This window comes from Temnothorax americanus, unplaced genomic scaffold (genome assembly GCF_048541705.1).
Source record: "Temnothorax americanus isolate GAGA-0224 unplaced genomic scaffold, ASM4854170v1 Scaffold112, whole genome shotgun sequence".
NCBI lineage: Eukaryota > Metazoa > Arthropoda > Insecta > Hymenoptera > Formicidae > Temnothorax > Temnothorax americanus.
In genome coordinates this window covers 369,311-387,401 of record NW_027509245.1, presented here as the reverse complement: position 1 = coordinate 387,401, position 18,091 = coordinate 369,311, and the positions used below count along the sequence as shown (strand labels likewise).

At 37.5% G+C, this 18,091-nt stretch overlaps 2 protein-coding genes across 2 annotated transcripts; both read right to left on the bottom strand.

The window, feature by feature from the left end:
* Positions 1-7,480: 7,480 nt before the first annotated feature.
* LOC143908711 (uncharacterized) lies at positions 7,481-10,759 on the bottom strand. Its single transcript, XM_077426470.1, has 3 exons — positions 9,835-10,759; positions 8,861-9,741; positions 7,481-7,762 (listed from the first exon to the last, which is right to left on the bottom strand). Exons 1-3 carry the CDS (start codon positions 10,757-10,759, stop codon positions 7,481-7,483), a joined length of 2,088 nt encoding a protein of 695 aa, XP_077282596.1.
* Positions 10,760-15,504: 4,745 nt separating this feature from the next.
* LOC143908710 (uncharacterized) lies at positions 15,505-16,632 on the bottom strand. The gene has a single exon (XM_077426468.1). It carries the CDS (start codon positions 16,630-16,632, stop codon positions 15,505-15,507), a length of 1,128 nt encoding a protein of 375 aa, XP_077282594.1.
* Between the last annotated feature and the right edge of the window lie 1,459 nt (positions 16,633-18,091).

Here is an 18,091-nt window from a genome sequence, read left to right as displayed (position 1 = left end):
TCATCAGGACGCTGAAACACATTTCCCCTTTTTCACACCCCCCCTTTTTTCTTCAGTCAGTCAGACATCATACTTTTGGTAAAAATTTTTAAAAAAATTTCGAAAAACCCGGCCCCCCAAAAAAATCGGTAACCAAAATTATACTTTCACATACCCTGGGAAAAAAATTGAAAAAATTTTATCCCGGCTTCCAAAAGATGGGTAACAAAAAATTTCTTTCATATAGAAAAATTATACATTTCATGTACTCCTGGAAAATTCTTCCCTTTTGATCTATTTTTGTTGGATTTGATCAATTTTTTTCGAAAAATGGGAAAAAAAAAAAAAACGGTTTCCAAAAATCGATAAAAAAAACTATACACATGTGGCACCCCCGGGAAAATTCTACCCCTTTTCCTATTTTTGGGTAAAATTGGGTTGGGGTTTTTGGGCGGGGCGTGGATGAGTCAGTCAGTCATTCAAAAAAATCGTAAAAAAAACACTTTTCCTTTTTTCACCCCCTTAGGGGTGAATTTCAAAAAATCCTTTCTTAGTGGATGTTTACGTCTGAGAGAATACACCCTCCAAATTTCAGCCAGTTAGGGGTTTGGCCTGGCTTGTGAGTCAGTCATCTCAGTCATCATCATCGCACACATCAGTCAGTCGCGGGACATTTTCCTTTATAGATATAGAATATAATTAGACATTTTTTTTTAAAAATTACAAAATTTATATTTCTTAAGGTACTATTGTGACTTGTATTTGCTAGCTTATTTTTCACGGTTTTGTTTACTTTTTTTGGTCATGGTAAAAAACACTTTTTAATTTTTTTTATCTTTTTTTCTGTTTGCAGCTATGTTTATAATAAAAGATTTCATAGAAAAATTTTCATAAATAGTTAAAACCCAGTGTTAAAGTTTAAATTTTTAAATTTTTAACGTAATATTAAGTTACTTTCTTTTCCACCTTTCTTTTTTTCTACGGGGTTTATGGGTCTGAAATGGACTATGTTTGATTGGACACAAATTAAAAAATATATTTTGGCATAGGAAATTTTAGGATAAAGACATTTTTTTTTTTAAACAAAATTGCTTTTTTTTATTATTGTATATTTTTAACTTTTTTTTAATAATTTTTTTTATTTTTATGTATTAATTTTGTCAAAAATTTTCCATTTTTATTGTATGTTTGGGCTGCTTTGTTTTTTTACTTAATATTTAATTGGTTTTCTATCGGGCTGCATTTTCCCATGAGGCTAGCTGCCTTTAAAAAAGGGAAAAAATTTTTTAAAATATGTTTTTGGGTTTGGGGTGTAACTATCTAGATCTTTTTTCCCTTTTTTTACATTTTACACTTTTTATTATTTTTTTTTTTTTTTTTTTTTTGCATGATATTTAAAATAAAAATTTTATTGTATTATTTTATAATTATTTTTGTATGTTTTTTTTTTTTTTATTATTTTATAATTTAATATTATTATATAAAATTATATATTATTAATTTATTTTTGGGGGTCCTTTAAATCTTTGCAAATTGTTTTAATAATGCTCATTAAACAATTCGATTCTATTTGAATATCACCTTTAAAAATTTAAAAAAAAAAAATTTTATTAAAAGAATTTAAGAATTTTTTTAAAAATTGTAAAATTTTAAAATTAAAACTAAATCTTTGTTTAACAAAAATTTAATTAAATCTTTTTTAAACATAAATTTAAAAATAACAAATTTTTATATATATATTATAATATTTTAATATAAATTTTCCCCCAAAAAAAAAGTCCCAAAACCGAATTTTGGGAAAAATTTGGGGGGAAAAAACGAGAAAAAGTCGTATCTTTTTAAAAAAATTCGCAATATTAACAATTTTTTTAAAAACGTCTAAAGGCGAATCCCCAAAAAGGGCGAAAAGGGGGGCCCCCTCGGCGCGGGCTGGCTCACGGGGGGGCCCGGGGGCGGCGAGCGGGGGGGTCGAAGACGACGGCGAGCGGGCGCGGCGCCCCGGGAAAAACTGAGCACAATGTTATAAAACCTCGACAAAAAAGTTTAACCAGCCCTACAAAACTTACGTTTTTTTCCCCTTCGCGAAAACGGGTTTTTTCCTTCGCGAAAACGAATTTTGTAGAAATTTCCCAAAATTTACTCCGCGTAAACGAGTAAATTTAAATCTAAGTTACTACAAAATTAAGCGCTCCGTAACCGTATAACTATGCACACGTTTGGCTTTGCGGGGGCCTTGCCGAAACGTCTTAGCCTTAGATAATTTTTTTAGTTTACTTAAAATTTTGTAATAAAAACTTTATTTAAAAATTTTAAAATTTTTTTTGCATGTAAAATTTTACAAAGGTTTTTTCCAAAAACCTTTTTTAAAATTTTTTTATGTTTAAAATTTAAATGGTGCGTGTCCCCCGGGCAGAAAACCCCTCTCAAAATGCCCCCAAGATTGTTTTCGCAAATGAAAAAATTTCCCAAAAGTACCTAAAAAGAAAAAGATCGCACTTTCGCAAAGCAAAATTTTTCCCAACCCCCACTCGCAAATTTCGACACACGTTTTTTTTCCCTCTCGGAGACCCCTCCCAAGCTCAAACCCGCTGTTCGTTTTTGGAGCTCTGATCCCAAAAGGGAAAATTTTTGAAAAAGCGGAAAAAATAAAACCTTGTAAAACTACGTGCCCAAAAAAAAATTTTTTTTTTAATTTTTTGTTTTGCGAATAAAAAGGGCAAAAATTTTATAATTTAAAAAATTAAATAAAATATTTTTTAATAAAAAATTCTCTTTTTTTACCCTTTGGGCCAAAAAATTGTTACACTTAATTTACATCTTTTCACGTTTTATTAAAAAAGCGGTTAAAAAATTTAAAAATTTTTAAATCGCGAAAATTTAAAAAAAAAAAAGAAAAATTTTTTTTAATATTTCTTAAAAAAAACTAAAAATCAAAATATTTCGCAAAAAAAAAACTAAAAAATTTAAAACCCCCTATGTAATTTTTCCCTTTCACAAATTTTTAAATCGTAAAACTTTTAATTGTTGGAAAAATTTAAAACTTAAACTCTCCCAATTTTTAGCAAACCAAACCGCGATCAAATTTTTGCTTTTTTCCCCAAGGGGTTTTTTTTTTGTAAAAAACCCTTTTTCCCTTTTTTAAAAAAAAAATTCAAAAAAACTCTAATGGCAGTTTTTAATCCTGGAAAAAACTCTGGAGATTTTAAATCGCAGGTGAAAAACGCCCTTAAAAAAATCGAAATATCTCTCGAAGTTTTTTTGACCCCTTTTCCTTGAAGAATTTTTTTGCTTTTATTTTTGCAGCAAACTCGCGGGGGCCGAGAGTATTCTTTCGGAGGTTTCTCAAAAACCCTAACCCTTTATTTTTTTTTTTTTATTCTGAGAGTGGGGACACATAATGTCCGGAAAAAAAAAACTTGCGGTTGCTAGGTAATTATTTTTAAAAAGAAAAAAATTTAAAAAAAAAAAAAGACCTTTTGGGGAACAAGGGTTGATCGCAGGGGTCGATCTGCCCCCAAATTGAGAGCTTTTAAAAATTTTAAAATTCCCACAATTAAAAGTTTCACAGACTTAAAAAATTGTGAAAAAGGGGAAACTAGTGCGATTTTTATTATTTTTTTTTGTTTGCGAAAAACCTTATGTTAATTTTTTCATGTAATATTAAAATATATATAATTTTTTTTTTTTTTACTTAAATTTGCGATTAAAATGTTTTTTTTTAAAAGGGTGTCCCAAAACTGCAAATTTTAAAATTAAGTGTAAATAAAATTTTTTACCAAGTAATAAAAGAAGTATTAAAAAAAATTTTTTTAATTCTTTAAATTTTGAATTTTCCACTTTAAATTTGAAAACATAAAAAAAATTTAAAAAAAAAATTTTTTTTCTTCCGATATTCTCCAAAATTTTATGATTTCCGCTTATTCAATAAAAATTTTTTTGGGCATCAGGGACTCTCAAAAAAAAACACTTCGACTTGGCGGCTGTCTCCGAGAGTAAAATAACGTCGTGTCGATTTGCGAGTAGGTCTTGAAAAGTTCGCTCGCCGAGAGCTGCGATTCATTCTCCGTTATAGGTTACTCTTAGGAATAGTCCATTGCGAGAATCAATCTCGAGAGCTACTCCTCGAGAGTTTTACTCGCAGGTGGGACACGCACCATTCAAGTGATTATAACATAAACCAAAAGTTAAAGTAAGGCTTGTGGTAAACCTCGTAAACTTTGACATGCAAAATAATAAATTTACTAAAATTAAATGTTTTTATTACACATAATTCAAGCTAAACTAATTAATATTATCTAAGCGTAAGACGTTACGGCAATGCCTATGCAATAGCCAATACGTGTGCTACCTACTGTTACTAACGTTTACGCGAGCGCGTTACTTCTGTAGTAACTTACGATAATTCACTCGTTTACGCGGAATAAATTATTGTAAGTACTACAAATCCCGTTTACCGCGAAGGAAAATCCCGTTTACCGCGAAGGAATTATCGTAAGTTTAATATGGGGCTGGCTCTAATACTTTTTCGTCGCAGTGTATAACATCTGTCGCTCGACGTTCGCCGCGCCGCGCCCGCGCCCCGCTCGCCGCTCGTCTCTCGACCCCCTACCGCTCGCCGCGCGCCGGCACCGTGCCAGCCCTGCCAGCCGCCGAGGCCCGCCTCTATCGCTCCTGTGCGCGCATTTCGCTCAGACGTTTTAATTAATAACTTGTTAACTATTGCGAATTTTGCAAAATGGTATACGACTTTTCTCTTCAGTTTGGACCCATCTACCCCAGTCATTCGGTTGGATACTTTTATTTTTTGACACCCTGTATATATTACCTGCAGTCCATTTAAATCATTGTCAAAATATAGTATTAAGTGAATGCTCATTAACAATTCGATTACTATTTTTGAATATCAGCATTTGAAACTAAAAAAAACAAAATTATTTATTTATTACTTGACTATATTACTTGAATCTGAGATAAAAAGTTAATTAATTAACTAAATTAAGAACATTATTACAATTTTACCTGAACTGAGAGTTTCTTCTTTATATAAGTCATTAATTTCCATTTCATTATCATCATCTAAAAAATTTGACATAGTTAATATAAATATATAAATTATTTTATAACAATAAGAGTGCAAGATAAAATGATTTATATAAAAGTATAACTCGAAAACGTAAAGCATTTTACTTTTTCTTATTTCTTATTACTTTTTTCATATAAGGTTTTATAAGAAACTAAATTTGAAAAACTAAAAATATATAATATTACTGCTTTTTGTACTTGAGTAATCTCTAATATTATATATATTATCATTAAAATCTGAATGTTGTGCACGATCCCGTGTCGCGCGCGGAGAACCGCTACGTGCGAATGAGTCGGGTGCTCGCTAGAGTGAGGTAACAATAGCAACACGACGACTACGACATGATGTAAATATAATTTACATCATGGACTACCGACTGCTATTGTTTCTTTACTCTAAAGAGCACGACTTGCCGACTTACTCGCATCCAATGATTCTCTGCGCGTGACACAAGATCGTGCACAAATGTCCGGACTCTAATTATCATATACTATATATTAGAGTAAGAAAGTTCCCTGAATGAATTTTTCAAAAATTTATTTATTAAAGTTGTACAAATTTATGTTACATTGCCTTCAAACTACTCTCCTGCTGCATTCACACACTTGTTCGTACAGTTGTTTGAAAATATTCCTCGAAACCAATATTTGAAAGTGCCATCAGCTGTCTCGTCGCATTTTAAATGACCTCCTTAGAATTTGAGAAACGTTGTCCCTTCAATTTCATTTTTAGTCTTGAAAACAGGTAAAAATCGGCTGGCGCGAGGTCGGGTGAGTACGATTCAAAATGCAACGAGACAGCTGATGGCACTTTCAAATATTAGGTTCAAGAAATGTTTTCAACAACTGTCAAGAGTACTTTGAAGGCAATGTAGCCTAAATTTGTATAACTTCAATAAATAAATTTTTAAAAATTCATTCTGGGAACTTTTTTATTTTAGTAGTATATGTAATATTTAATATTATATACAATCTCTTATATATGTATCTTATATATATCTTATATTTATATATATATATTTTTTATATATAGATATAATATATTATATATAGAGTAAAGTCCCCTATTATAAGATAGGCTCTTAATATGCGACAGCGAAGTTTCTGCTAAACTAATAGGCCCTATCTGTTGGTTCCACCATGAACTTATTGCCCTTAGGGTAAAACCTATTTAGTGGAAAATTCATTGTTTGATCGTGCGTGTAGTCGTTGCAGAGAAAGAAATTATGAAATTGGATGTTGTCGAGTGCCATGGATATGAGTCTTTAAACCTTGTTTATTATATAATTAATAAATATTTGGCAATAAGTTCTGCATGCAGCGATAGAGTAAGGTCGTATTAATAGGAAAATACGGGATATGTTGAGTTGCTCAATTGTAGAGATTAGATTTGGTGATCGCGAAACCGCAAGGCGTGGTGCTCGTATCATGAGATACTCAGGGTACTCCTGGGTTGCTGGAGTATGAAAGTTATTGTATTAGTAATAAAAGAAGAGAAAATACTATATTAACGTTAAGGGAAGGTTTATATGAATTTATAAGATTGTGCTGACCTTGATTTAAGAGGGAAGGGTGGAAGGAGGAGATTAGGTACAATATTGAGTATAAGTGGGTTTACGATTGTTGCAAATATGCTTCTCCATTACATTTGTCGTTTAAAAACTTTAAATAAACAGAATAGTAAATTTCTTTCGCCAGTATATAGAATAACAATTAAAGTAATTGTTGCGTATCTTGAAGCCTTATATGCAATCGAATGTTCGATTATGTCTGGACTTCTCCCGTCGTATCACTCGAATTTCGGAGGATGGGACGGTCAGGAAATCTTTCCTTTAGTTTTATTAAAAGACACTTTATTCGCAACGACGCCACTGCTCTCGATCACAATAATCTCGTTAAAGGCAACTGACTGCCTCACTCTTATCTTAACGCCGGATGGAAAACTGTTGTGCGTGTGCACGCAGCGAGATTCTAGCGAGAACTGGCTCGCGACTCTCGAGCACAAACGAAAAACGCCGAAGGCGCACGATCGCGAGAGATCGAGTGACGCTACAGCGCAAGCGCAGTCGAAGTGAAGAACATGTATACGCCAAGTCCTAACAAAGCCGCCCGCCTTGAAGGGTTCTCCTTCAATAATTGTACTTAAAATTAAGAAAGGATATAAACTAAAAATATTATTAGAATGAGCTCTAACAAGCCTAGAGCATTAGCCGATAACCAAGCAATGGGCAGATAATTCGAGCAAATTAAAAGATCTTCTTTAAAAATTAAGCTGGATAAAACATAAGAACGCGAACGTAGGTTGACTTAAGACCAATTATAAACTTAAGACTACTTTCACATATTCAAACGAATTTCAATTCCGCATCTAAACAATGAGACAAACAATCATTCTTAAATCCTAATGAAAACGCGCGAGTTAGAGCGGGAGTACTGCTAATTTGGTCAATGGCCTGTCGTAAGACCCTTTGGTCGTTTTAACAGTGGCTGAACGAGCCACACCGTCCGCTCCCAGATGCACTCGCTCTATTCGGCCGGTTAACCATTGCAATGGTGCCAGGCCTTGCTGCTTTATTATTACTAACTGTCCTGGCTCTAATTGCCGGCCCTTAGCCCGTTGCCATTTGTGGCGTTCCTGAAGGGAGTTTAAATATTCGTTGCGCCATCTCGTCCAAAAATGCTGAAGCATTTGCTGAATGGTCTGCCATCGTGTGAGTCGATTTACGTTTACATCACTCAAATCGGACACGGGAAAACTATTCAACGGCGCGCCAACCAGAAAATGCCCGGGACTTAAGTAAGCCATATCATTAGGGTCGGAGCTCAGCGGCGTCAGAGGTCGCGAGTTCAATACGGCTTCAATTTCGCACAAAACCGTTACCATCTCTTCGAAAGTTAAATTCTGCCCACCTACTATTCGTACGAGGTGGTATTTCACGGATTTAACCGCTGCCTCCCAAAGGCCCCCAAAATGCGGAGCATTAGGAGGTATAAAATTCCAAGTGGTTTCATGACCGCGTAAGAAATGCCCTATTGCCGCTTAGGTTTCATCAATTCGCAAAAAGTCGTAAAACTCTTTTAATTGCCTCTGAGCTCCAACGAATGTCGTCGCATTGTCGGAATACATTTGGTCAGGCTTTCCTCTTCGCGAAATAAGCCTTTTTAGCGCAGCGATAAATGCGTCGGTAGTAAGATCGCTGACTATTTCTAAATGCACTGCCTTCGTCGCAAAGCAAACGAAAACGGCTATGTAAGCCTTACGATTTCGCGAATTACGTCGACTCCCTTCTCGCAAGGTCACTGGTCCGGCATAATCTATTCCGCAATGAGAAAAAGGGCGAGAAATTGTGACTCTAGATGCCGGTAAAGTGCCCATTGGAGCCTCGGAAAAGACAGGGCGCGACTTGAAACAAATGATACAACTGTTGATAATCTTTCGCGCAGTTGACCTTAATGCTAGTGGCCAAAACCGCTGTCTAACGGACGCCATGGTAGCCTGCAAACCGGCGTGAAGGTTGCGTAAATGTTCGTGTTCTATTATTTGTTTGGTTAATCTATGATTCCGCGGAAGTACTATTTGATGACAGGCTTCATAACCTAGTTCCGAATTACTCAACCTGCCCCCGACTCTGATTAAATTATCGCCATCCATAAACGGAGCTAAAGTCTTTAACTTACTAGAATTATTAACATTCTCCCGCCTGCTTAACGAAGCATATTCTTCGGGAAAACTCTGCCTTTGAATCATTCTGCATAAGAAATTTAATGAGAGCGATATTTTCTGCGGAGACACCCTTACCGTAGATGCCTTGGCCTGGTTGGGCGTAAAAAACCTACGACAGTATGCTACGATCCTGCACGTTTTATTTAGGTTAGAAGACCTGTCAATCAAGTCGTTCAAAGTGCCGAAGTCGAAAGAAGAAGCAGCCATACAAGCTACTTTCTGCTCAGGAAGGTCCTCAGTAAGAACCTCAAATTCGCTACTAGGCCAATCGCACTCAGGTAGCCTCAAATAAGAAGGGCCATGCCACCACAATTCGCAATCTACTAACTCACTTGGGAGCAACCCTCTGGACAAAACGTCCGCAGGATTATTAGATGACTTGACATGTCGCCAATTGGAAGTTTCCGTCAATCTTTGAATCTCTCCCACTCGGTTAGCGACAAATGTTGACCATTTACGGGAATGGGAGTTTATCCAATTAAGCGTTATGGTTGAATCGGACCACAACCGTATACTCATGCCTATCGTGTCGATAGCTGACTTGACCTTATCCATCAATTGGGACAACAACAATGCCGCGGCCAATTCAAGACGAGGGAGAGAAATAGCCTTGACAGGAGCTACACGGGATTTCGAGCAAAGGAGATGAGAAGCATAGCTTTCTGGACCCAATTGAGTGCGAACGTAAACGCAAGCGCCATAGGCTCGTTCGCTCGCGTCACAAAACCCATGAATTTGTATAAACCGTGCCTCTGCTCGTTGCTTGACACACCGAGGTATTCGCAATTTATCGATGTTTGAAAGTTGTAACCTAAACTGCAACCACTTAGTGTGGACCTCCTGGGGAACAGATTCATCCCAGCCTACACCCGATTGCCAAAGGGTTTGCAGAAGGATTTTCGCCACTACTACGGTTGGCCCGAGTAGTCCCATAGGATCAAATAGCTTAGCCAATTCTGAAAGTATTGATCGTTTCGTAATGGTGCGTGAAGATGGCAAGGGATTTAAAGAAAAACAAAAAAGATCATCTCTCATGTCCCACCCAGTACCTAATACGCGGAAATTGTTGTCCTTGTCGAAAGGCACGACTCTGTCACTTCGATCGCTAATACCCGCTAATAACTCAGGGCAATTAGACCCCCATTTGCTCAGCTCAAAAGAGCCTAATCTTAATAATGGTATTATCTGATCGCGTATTGCTAATGCTTCCTGCTTCGAGTCAGCTCCGGTGAGCATATCGTCCATGTAAAAGTCACGCTTTAGAATCAAAGACGCTATCGGGAATTCCTTTTCGTATCGCTCTGCTAAATCGATGAGACATCTTATGACCAAAAAGGCAGCTGCGGCTTCGCCAAACGTGACAACGAGCGACTCAAATGTTTGAACATCTAAAGTTTTGTCATCGCGCCATAGAAATCTCTGCAGTTTCGTTTGAGATGGATGGACCAATACCTGCCGATACATTTTAACTATGTCTGCCACGAGAACGTAAAAATGAATCCTAAACCTTAAAAGTATGGAGAAAAGATCATCCTGAATAACCGGCCCTACCATCATTATATCGTTTAATGAAAGTCCGCTATCCGCTTTGCAGGATGCGTCGAAAACTACGCGGAGCTTAGTGCTCTTGGCGTCCTCTTTCAACACGCAGTGATGAGGCATGTAATAAGCACCGGGTTCATTTGGATCCTCCTCCAATATCTGACGTACGTGACCTAGATCGATATATTCATGTATGAAGTTCGAGTATCGCACCCTTAAATTGGGATCCTTATCGAAACGTCTTTCCAACGAACGTAAACGATTTAGCGCAATATCCCTTGATGTGCCTAAATTATCGACTAATTGTTGCTTAAGCGGTAGTTGAACCACGTATCTACCTTGCTCGTTCCTTAACGTCGTCTTTACGAAGTGTTGTTCACAAAGCCTTTCTTCTATAGTGTATGTTTTAGAACCTCCCCTAAAATCCTCCATCTTCTAAAAGTTTGTGAGCTGATCGTTCAATTCGACATTACTAACTGAAGCGTGTAGGGAAGTAACACATAGAGAACGCGAAGGACATTTGTTAAGCTTGCCTGCCAATATCCATCCTAATCTAGTTTTCTGCAACGTTGGATGTTTATCAGATGCCCTAATCTGTCCTATACATATAAGACTCCAGAATACTTCCGTGCCAATCAACACGTCGACGCCAGAGGAGACGTTAAACTGAGGATCTGCTAGAGGGATGTTGCGAGGAATATCAAATGATTGGCGTTTGACAGTGAACGCAGGAAGGTCGTCCGTTATGTGGTCAACAACAATACAATCCAGGACCCATGAAAAGGCACTTATTCTAGAAGTTAATTTAATTTGGACCGCTTGCTTGGCTCGTGTTGCCGTTCCGCTTATACCTGACACCGAGATTTCTATTGAACGAGGGACTAGCCCTAAAGCGACTAAAAGGTTTTTAGTTATGAAGTTGGCTTGCGACCCGGAGTCTAGAAGAACTCGACAAGAACGTTGCGAGCCGTCCTTATTTTGAACGAACACAACTGCTGTGGATAAAAGAGAGCTGGCACTCGATGCTGAACTCGAAGAATGTGTTACTACCACACTGGATCCGTTTGATTCCGTTGAGCTCGAAATGCTAGACTCTTGTTTCGGGCCTTCGATCGCCTTGGTTTGCTCGGTAGCGGCGCCTGGAATATGTAGTAACGTATTATGCTTGCGGGAGCAAGTTTTGCAGCCCCCTGACGGACACTTATTGGCGATATGAGACGTCTATTAAGCTGACACAGCCAATTCAGCACAATCGATTAAAATTTATACAGAAATTTAGTGCTCTTTTGTTGCTAATTTGTTGCTCAATTCCCAATTTTGTTGCTCCAGCCGTTTCGGAGAAAATAGTAGCTGTGCTAACTTATGTTTAAAGTTAGCACAGCCATTCAAAAAATTGTGTTAAATAAAAAAAAGGACATATTCTTTTAGTGCTTTTTTGTTGCTAATTTGTTGCTCCATTCCCGATTTTGTAATTTCATTTTTAAACCCTGGAAACTACCCCCAAAGCTATTTCTCCTTAAAAAAATACTCTAAAATTGCAAATTAGTCAGATATTTAATTAATTATGTTCAAGATTAGTTAATTACGTTTTACTGATTTTATTGCCAACCATTTGCATTAATTCCGATTTTGTTGCTGCACCCTTAATGCTTAAAAACCACCCTTAGCTTATCCTACACCAGCACAACGCATTTAAATTGTAAATTAAACAGATTTCCGAATTGATTATGCATCCCTGATTTTGTTGCTCGCTATTTTTAACAAATTCGATTTTGTTGCTCCACCCTTAATGCTTAAAAACCACCCTTAGCTTATCCTACACCAGCACAACGCCTTAAAATTGTAAATTAAACAGATTTCCGAATTGATTACGTATCCCTGATTTTGTTGCTCGCTATTTTTAACAAATACGATTTTGTTGCTCTACCCTTGACTCTTAAAAACCACCCTTAGCTTATCCTACATCAGCACAACGCCTTAAAATTGTAAATTAAACAGATTTCCGAATTGATTATGCATCCCTGATTTTGTTGCTCGCTATTTTTAACAAATTCGATTTTGTTGCTCCACCCTTAATGCTTAAAAACCACCCTTAGCTTATCCTACACCAGCACAACGCCTTAAAATTGTAAATTAAACAGATTTCCGAATTGATTATGCATCCCTGATTTTGTTGCTCGCTATTTTTAACAAATTCGATTTTGTTGCTCCACCCTTAATGCTTAAAAACCACCCTTAGCTTATCCTACACCAGCACAACGCCTTAAAATTGTAAATTAAACAGATTTCCGAATTGATTACGTATCCCTGATTTTGTTGCTCGCTATTTTTAACAAATACGATTTTGTTGCTCTACCCTTGACTCTTAAAAACCACCCTTAGCTTATCCTACATCAGCACAACGCCTTAAAATTGTAAATTAAACAGATTTCCGAATTGATTATGCATCCCTGATTTTGTTGCTCGCTATTTTTAACAAATTCGATTTTGTTGCTCCACCCTTAATGCTTAAAAACCACCCTTAGCTTATCCTACACCAGCACAACGCCTTAAAATTGTAAATTAAACAGATTTCCGAATTGATTATGCATCCCTGATTTTGTTGCTCGCTATTTTTAACAAATTCGATTTTGTTGCTCCACCCTTAATGCTTAAAAACCACCCTTAGCTTATCCTACACCAGCACAACGCCTTAAAATTGTAAATTAAACAGATTTCCGAATTGATTACGTATCCCTGATTTTGTTGCTCGCTATTTTTAACAAATACGATTTTGTTGCTCTACCCTTGACTCTTAAAAACCACCCTTAGCTTATCCTACACCAGCACAACACCTTAAAATTGTATAACAGATTTCGGAATTGATTATGCATCCCTGATTTTGTTGCTCGCTATTTTAAGCATTAAGGGTGGAGCAACAAAATCGAATTTGTTAAAAATAGCGAGCAACAAAATCAGGGATGCATAATCATTTCGGAAATCTGTTTAATTTACAATTTTAAGGCGCTGTGCTGGTGTAGGATAAGCTAAGGGTGGTTTTTAAGCATTAAGGGTGGAGCAACAAAATCGTATTTGTTAAAAATAGCGAGCAACAAAATCAGGGATGCATAATCAATTCGGAAATCTGTTTAATTTACAATTTTAAGGCGTTGTGCTGATGTAGGATAAGCTAAAAGTGATTTTTAAGAGTCAAGGGTAGAGCAACAAAATCGTATTTGTTAAAAATAGCGAGCAACAAAATCAGGGATACGTAATCAATTCGGAAATCTGTTTAATTTACAATTTTAAGGCGTTGTGCTGGTGTAGGATAAGCTAAGGGTGGTTTTTAAGGGTCAAGGGTAGAGCAACAAAATCGAATTTGTTAAAAATAACGAGCAACAAAATCAGGGATACGTAATCAATTCGGAAATCTGTTTAATTTACAATTTTAAGGCGTTGTGCTGGTGTAGGATAAGCTAAGGGTGGTTTTTAAGCATTAAGGGTGGAGCAACAAAATCGAATTTGTTAAAAATAGCGAGCCACAAAATCAGGGATACGTAATCAATTCGGGAAACTGTTCAATTTACAATTTTAAGGCGTTGTGCTGGTGTAGGATAAGCTAAGGGTGGTTTTTAAGCATTAAGGGTGGAGCAACAAAATCGAATTTGTTAAAAATAGCGAGCAACAAAATCAGGGATGCATAATCAATTCGGAAATCTGTTTAATTTACAATTTAAATGCGTTGTGCTGGTGTAGGATAAGCTAAGGGTGGTTTTTAAGAGTCAAGGGTAGAGCAACAAAATCGTATTTGTTAAAAATAGCGAGCAACAAAATCAGGGATACGTAATCAATTCGGAAATCTGTTTAATTTACAATTTTAAGGCGTTGTGCTGGTGTAGGATAAGCTAAGGGTGGTTTTTAAGCATTAAGGGTGGAGCAACAAAATCGAATTTGTTAAAAATAGCGAGCCACAAAATCAGGGATACGTAATCAATTCGGAAATCTGTTTAATTTACAATTTTAAGGCGTTGTGCTGGTGTAGGATAAGCTAAGGGTGGTTTTTAAGCATTAAGGGTGGAGCAACAAAATCGAATTTGTTAAAAATAGCGAGCAACAAAATCAGGGATGCATAATCAATTCGGAAATCTGTTTAATTTACAATTTTAAGGCGTTGTGCTGGTGTAGGATAAGCTAAGGGTGGTTTTAAGAGTCAAGGGTAGAGCAACAAAATCGTATTTGTTAAAATAGCGAGCAACAAAATCAGGGATACGTAATCAATTCGGAAATCTGTTTAATTTACAATTTTAAGGCGTTGTGCTGGTGTAGGATAAACTAAGGGTGGTTTTTAAGAGTCAAGGGTAGAGCAACAAAATCGTATTTGTTAAAAATAGCGAGCAACAAAATCAGGGATACGTAATCAATTCGGAAGTCTGTTTAATTTACAATTTTAAGGCGTTGTGCTGGTGTAGGATAAGCTAAGGGTGGTTTTTTGTATTAAGGGTGGAGCAACAAAATCGTATTTGTTAAAATAGCGAGCAACAAAATCAGGGATGCATAATCAATTCGGAAATCTGTTTAATTTACAATTTTAAGGCGTTGTGCTGATGTATGATAAGCTAAGGGTGGTTTTTAAGGGTCCAGGGTAGAGCAACAAAATCGAATTTGTTAAAAATAGCGAGCAACAAAATCAGGGATGCATAATCAATTCGGAAATCTGTTTAATTTACAATTTTAAGGCGTTGTGCTGGTGTAGGATAAGCTAAGGGTGGTTTTTAAGCATTAAGGGTGCAGCAACAAAATCGGAATTAATGCAAATGGTTGGCAATAAAATCAGTAAAACGTAATTAACTAATCTTGAACATAATTAATTAAATATCTGACTAATTTGCAATTTTAGAGTATTTTTTTAAGGAGAAATAGCTTTGGGGGTAGTCTACAGGGTTTAAAAATGAAATTACAAAATCGGGAATGGAGCAACAAATTAGCAACAAAAAAGCACTAAAAGAATATGTCCTTTTTTTTATTTAACACAATTTTTTGAATGGCTGTGCTAACTTTAAACATAAGTTAGCACAGCTACTATTTTCTCCGAAACGGCTGGAGCAACAAAATTGGGAATTGAGCAACAAATTAGCAACAAAAGAGCACTAAATTTCTGTATAAATTTTAATCGATTGTGCTGAATTGGCTGTGTCAGCTTAATAGACGTCGATATGAGCCGTTGAACGCAAACAATTCAAACACAACTTGCGAGATCGAATATTTTCTATGCGTTGAGCTACAGTTAAGTCCAGAAATGTTTTGCATTGGTATACAAGATGCTCGCCGTTACAAAAAACGCATTTCGCCTTGATGGCCGTATTACACGACGTTTTCTGTTTACCGTTTACTTGTGATCGCGAATTCACATTCTTTGCCGAGGCGCTACTCGGCTTCTGCGTTGACTCGATAATGTGACATTGGTGTGACAAGAAATCTAAAAATTGTTTAAATGTGGGTAGTTCATCGCCGACTAGTGACCTTCGCCATTCGCGGCTTGTGACCGCGTCAAGTTTAGAACTAAGCAAATAAATCAACAGATCGTCCCAATTATGTGTAGGACGCTTTAACGCCTTTAACGCTTGAATATGACGAGATGCTCCGTCCGTGATTTGACGCAACTCGGATATATTTTCTTTGTTCATAACGGGCAACTCCACAATGGCTTTAAGGTGATTCTGTACTATAGCACGTTTGTTATCGTATCTTTCTATCAATAAATCCCACGCGACCGAGTAATTTTCGTCTGCAATTTCTAGAGAGCTTATTACGTTATACGCCTCACCGGTGGTTGATCCCATCAAATACCGCAATTTACTGATATCGCGCAGATTCGAATCATGTATGGCCGAGCGGAACGCATCTCTAAAAGGGAACCACTCGTCATATTTTCCTGAAAATTTAGGCAATTCTAGTTTCGGCAGCTTAATGTCAGACACGTACTGCGAATTGGAAGCGCCCGATACCGTCGGCAGCGGTGTATCGATAACGAGCGACGCAGGCGCAGATAATGTTAAGGCTCGAATTCTGGCTGATAATTCGAAGAACGCTTCTTCGAAACCCGCGCGATCGTTCTCTTCGGCCTCATCTAACTCTTCTATTTGTGTTTGTACATCGTTGTATTCAGTCCAAAACTGTTCTAGCTTGTTCTTACGCTCCTCTAATTGAGCGGCTACCGTGGGCGTGACGGACGCGATGCTATCCACGTACGTTTTTACGCGCGTACATGATCCCTTAAGGGACCTACGATGTCTTTTTAAATTGGCGAGATCTGTTTCATCGGCCATGTTCGCTATTAATAACGCGAATGCGGACGAAGAATAAACACTTTTTCTGGTTGGCGGTAAACCGAAGTGAGTTTTCCCTACCTGTGGGTAAACGGACAGTGGCCGAGTACTCGTCGGTAACAAGGAGGAGCGCTATGCCGACGCGCTGCTAAGATGGCGGCGGTGACGGTTGACTCGAGAATTTTCCCGCGCTGGATGCCTCTAGAACCTTCCCGCGCTAGCTGCCTCTGGAACCTTCCCGCGCTAGCTCGCCGGTCCTCGGTGATGCAAATGGCAGGAACTTCTAAAGATGTATCTATCCCCTCGATGAGATCTTCTGCTTCGCCGGCAGAACGGAATGCTAATGAGCTGCTGTTGCTCGGAAGACGATGGTTTTCGTCTTCCCGCTGGTAGAGTCTCGCGTGTGAGAATCTCGTCGATCCGGCTGAGATCGCTGAGTCTTAGGCTAATGGCGTATGCGTGGATGCCCGAATATCTCCGTAGGTCGTACCGTCTGGCGATATCCGGCTCGAAGGACCATAAATTTGTTGCGTATCTTGAAGCCTCGTATGCAATTGAATGTGCGATTATGTCTGGACTTCTCCCGTCGTATCACTCGTATTTCGGAGGAGGGGACGGTCAGGAAATCTTTCCTTTAGTTTTATTAAAAGACATTTTATTCGCAACGACGCCACTGCTCTCGATCACAATAATCTCGTTAAAGGCAACTGACTGCCTCACTCTTATCTTAACGCCGGATGGAAAACTGTTGTGCGTGTGCACGCAGCGAGATTCTAGCGAGAACTGGCTCGCGACTCTCGAGCACAAACGAAAAACGCCGAAGGCGCACGATCGCGAGAGATTGAGTGACGCTACAGCGCAAGCGCAGTCGAAGTGAAGAACATGTATACGCCAAGTCCTAACAGTAATTTAAATCGACCTGACTGGCAATATATATAACGTCTTTACCGATATGAACATTGAAAAACTGTGAGCCAACTTGGTTTGTCGGATTCACACAGCACTTTTTTCAGATCAATATCGAGACATCATTAATTTTGACCATGGTTTTGGTCAGTTGATGTAATTTTTAAATTAAATAGTTTTTAAATTTTATTGCGAAAAATATTACCCCAGTCAGGGTTTGAACCTGGAATTTCCCGTATACCGTGCGGGTGTCGTGCCAATTCGACCACTGGGGCTGTGGTAATATTTATCGCAATAACAACTGTAAGATACGGCACCGATTACTAGGTCGACGGTGTATAATAAACAGAATAGTAAATTTCTTTCGCCAGTATATAGAATAACAATTAAAGTAATTTAAATCGACCTGACTGGCAATATATATAACGTCTTCCGATATGAACATTGAAAAACTGTGAGCCAACTTGGTTTATCGGATTCACACAGCACTTTTTTCAGATCAATATCAAGACATCATTAATTTTGACCATGGTTTTGGTCAGTTAATGATGTT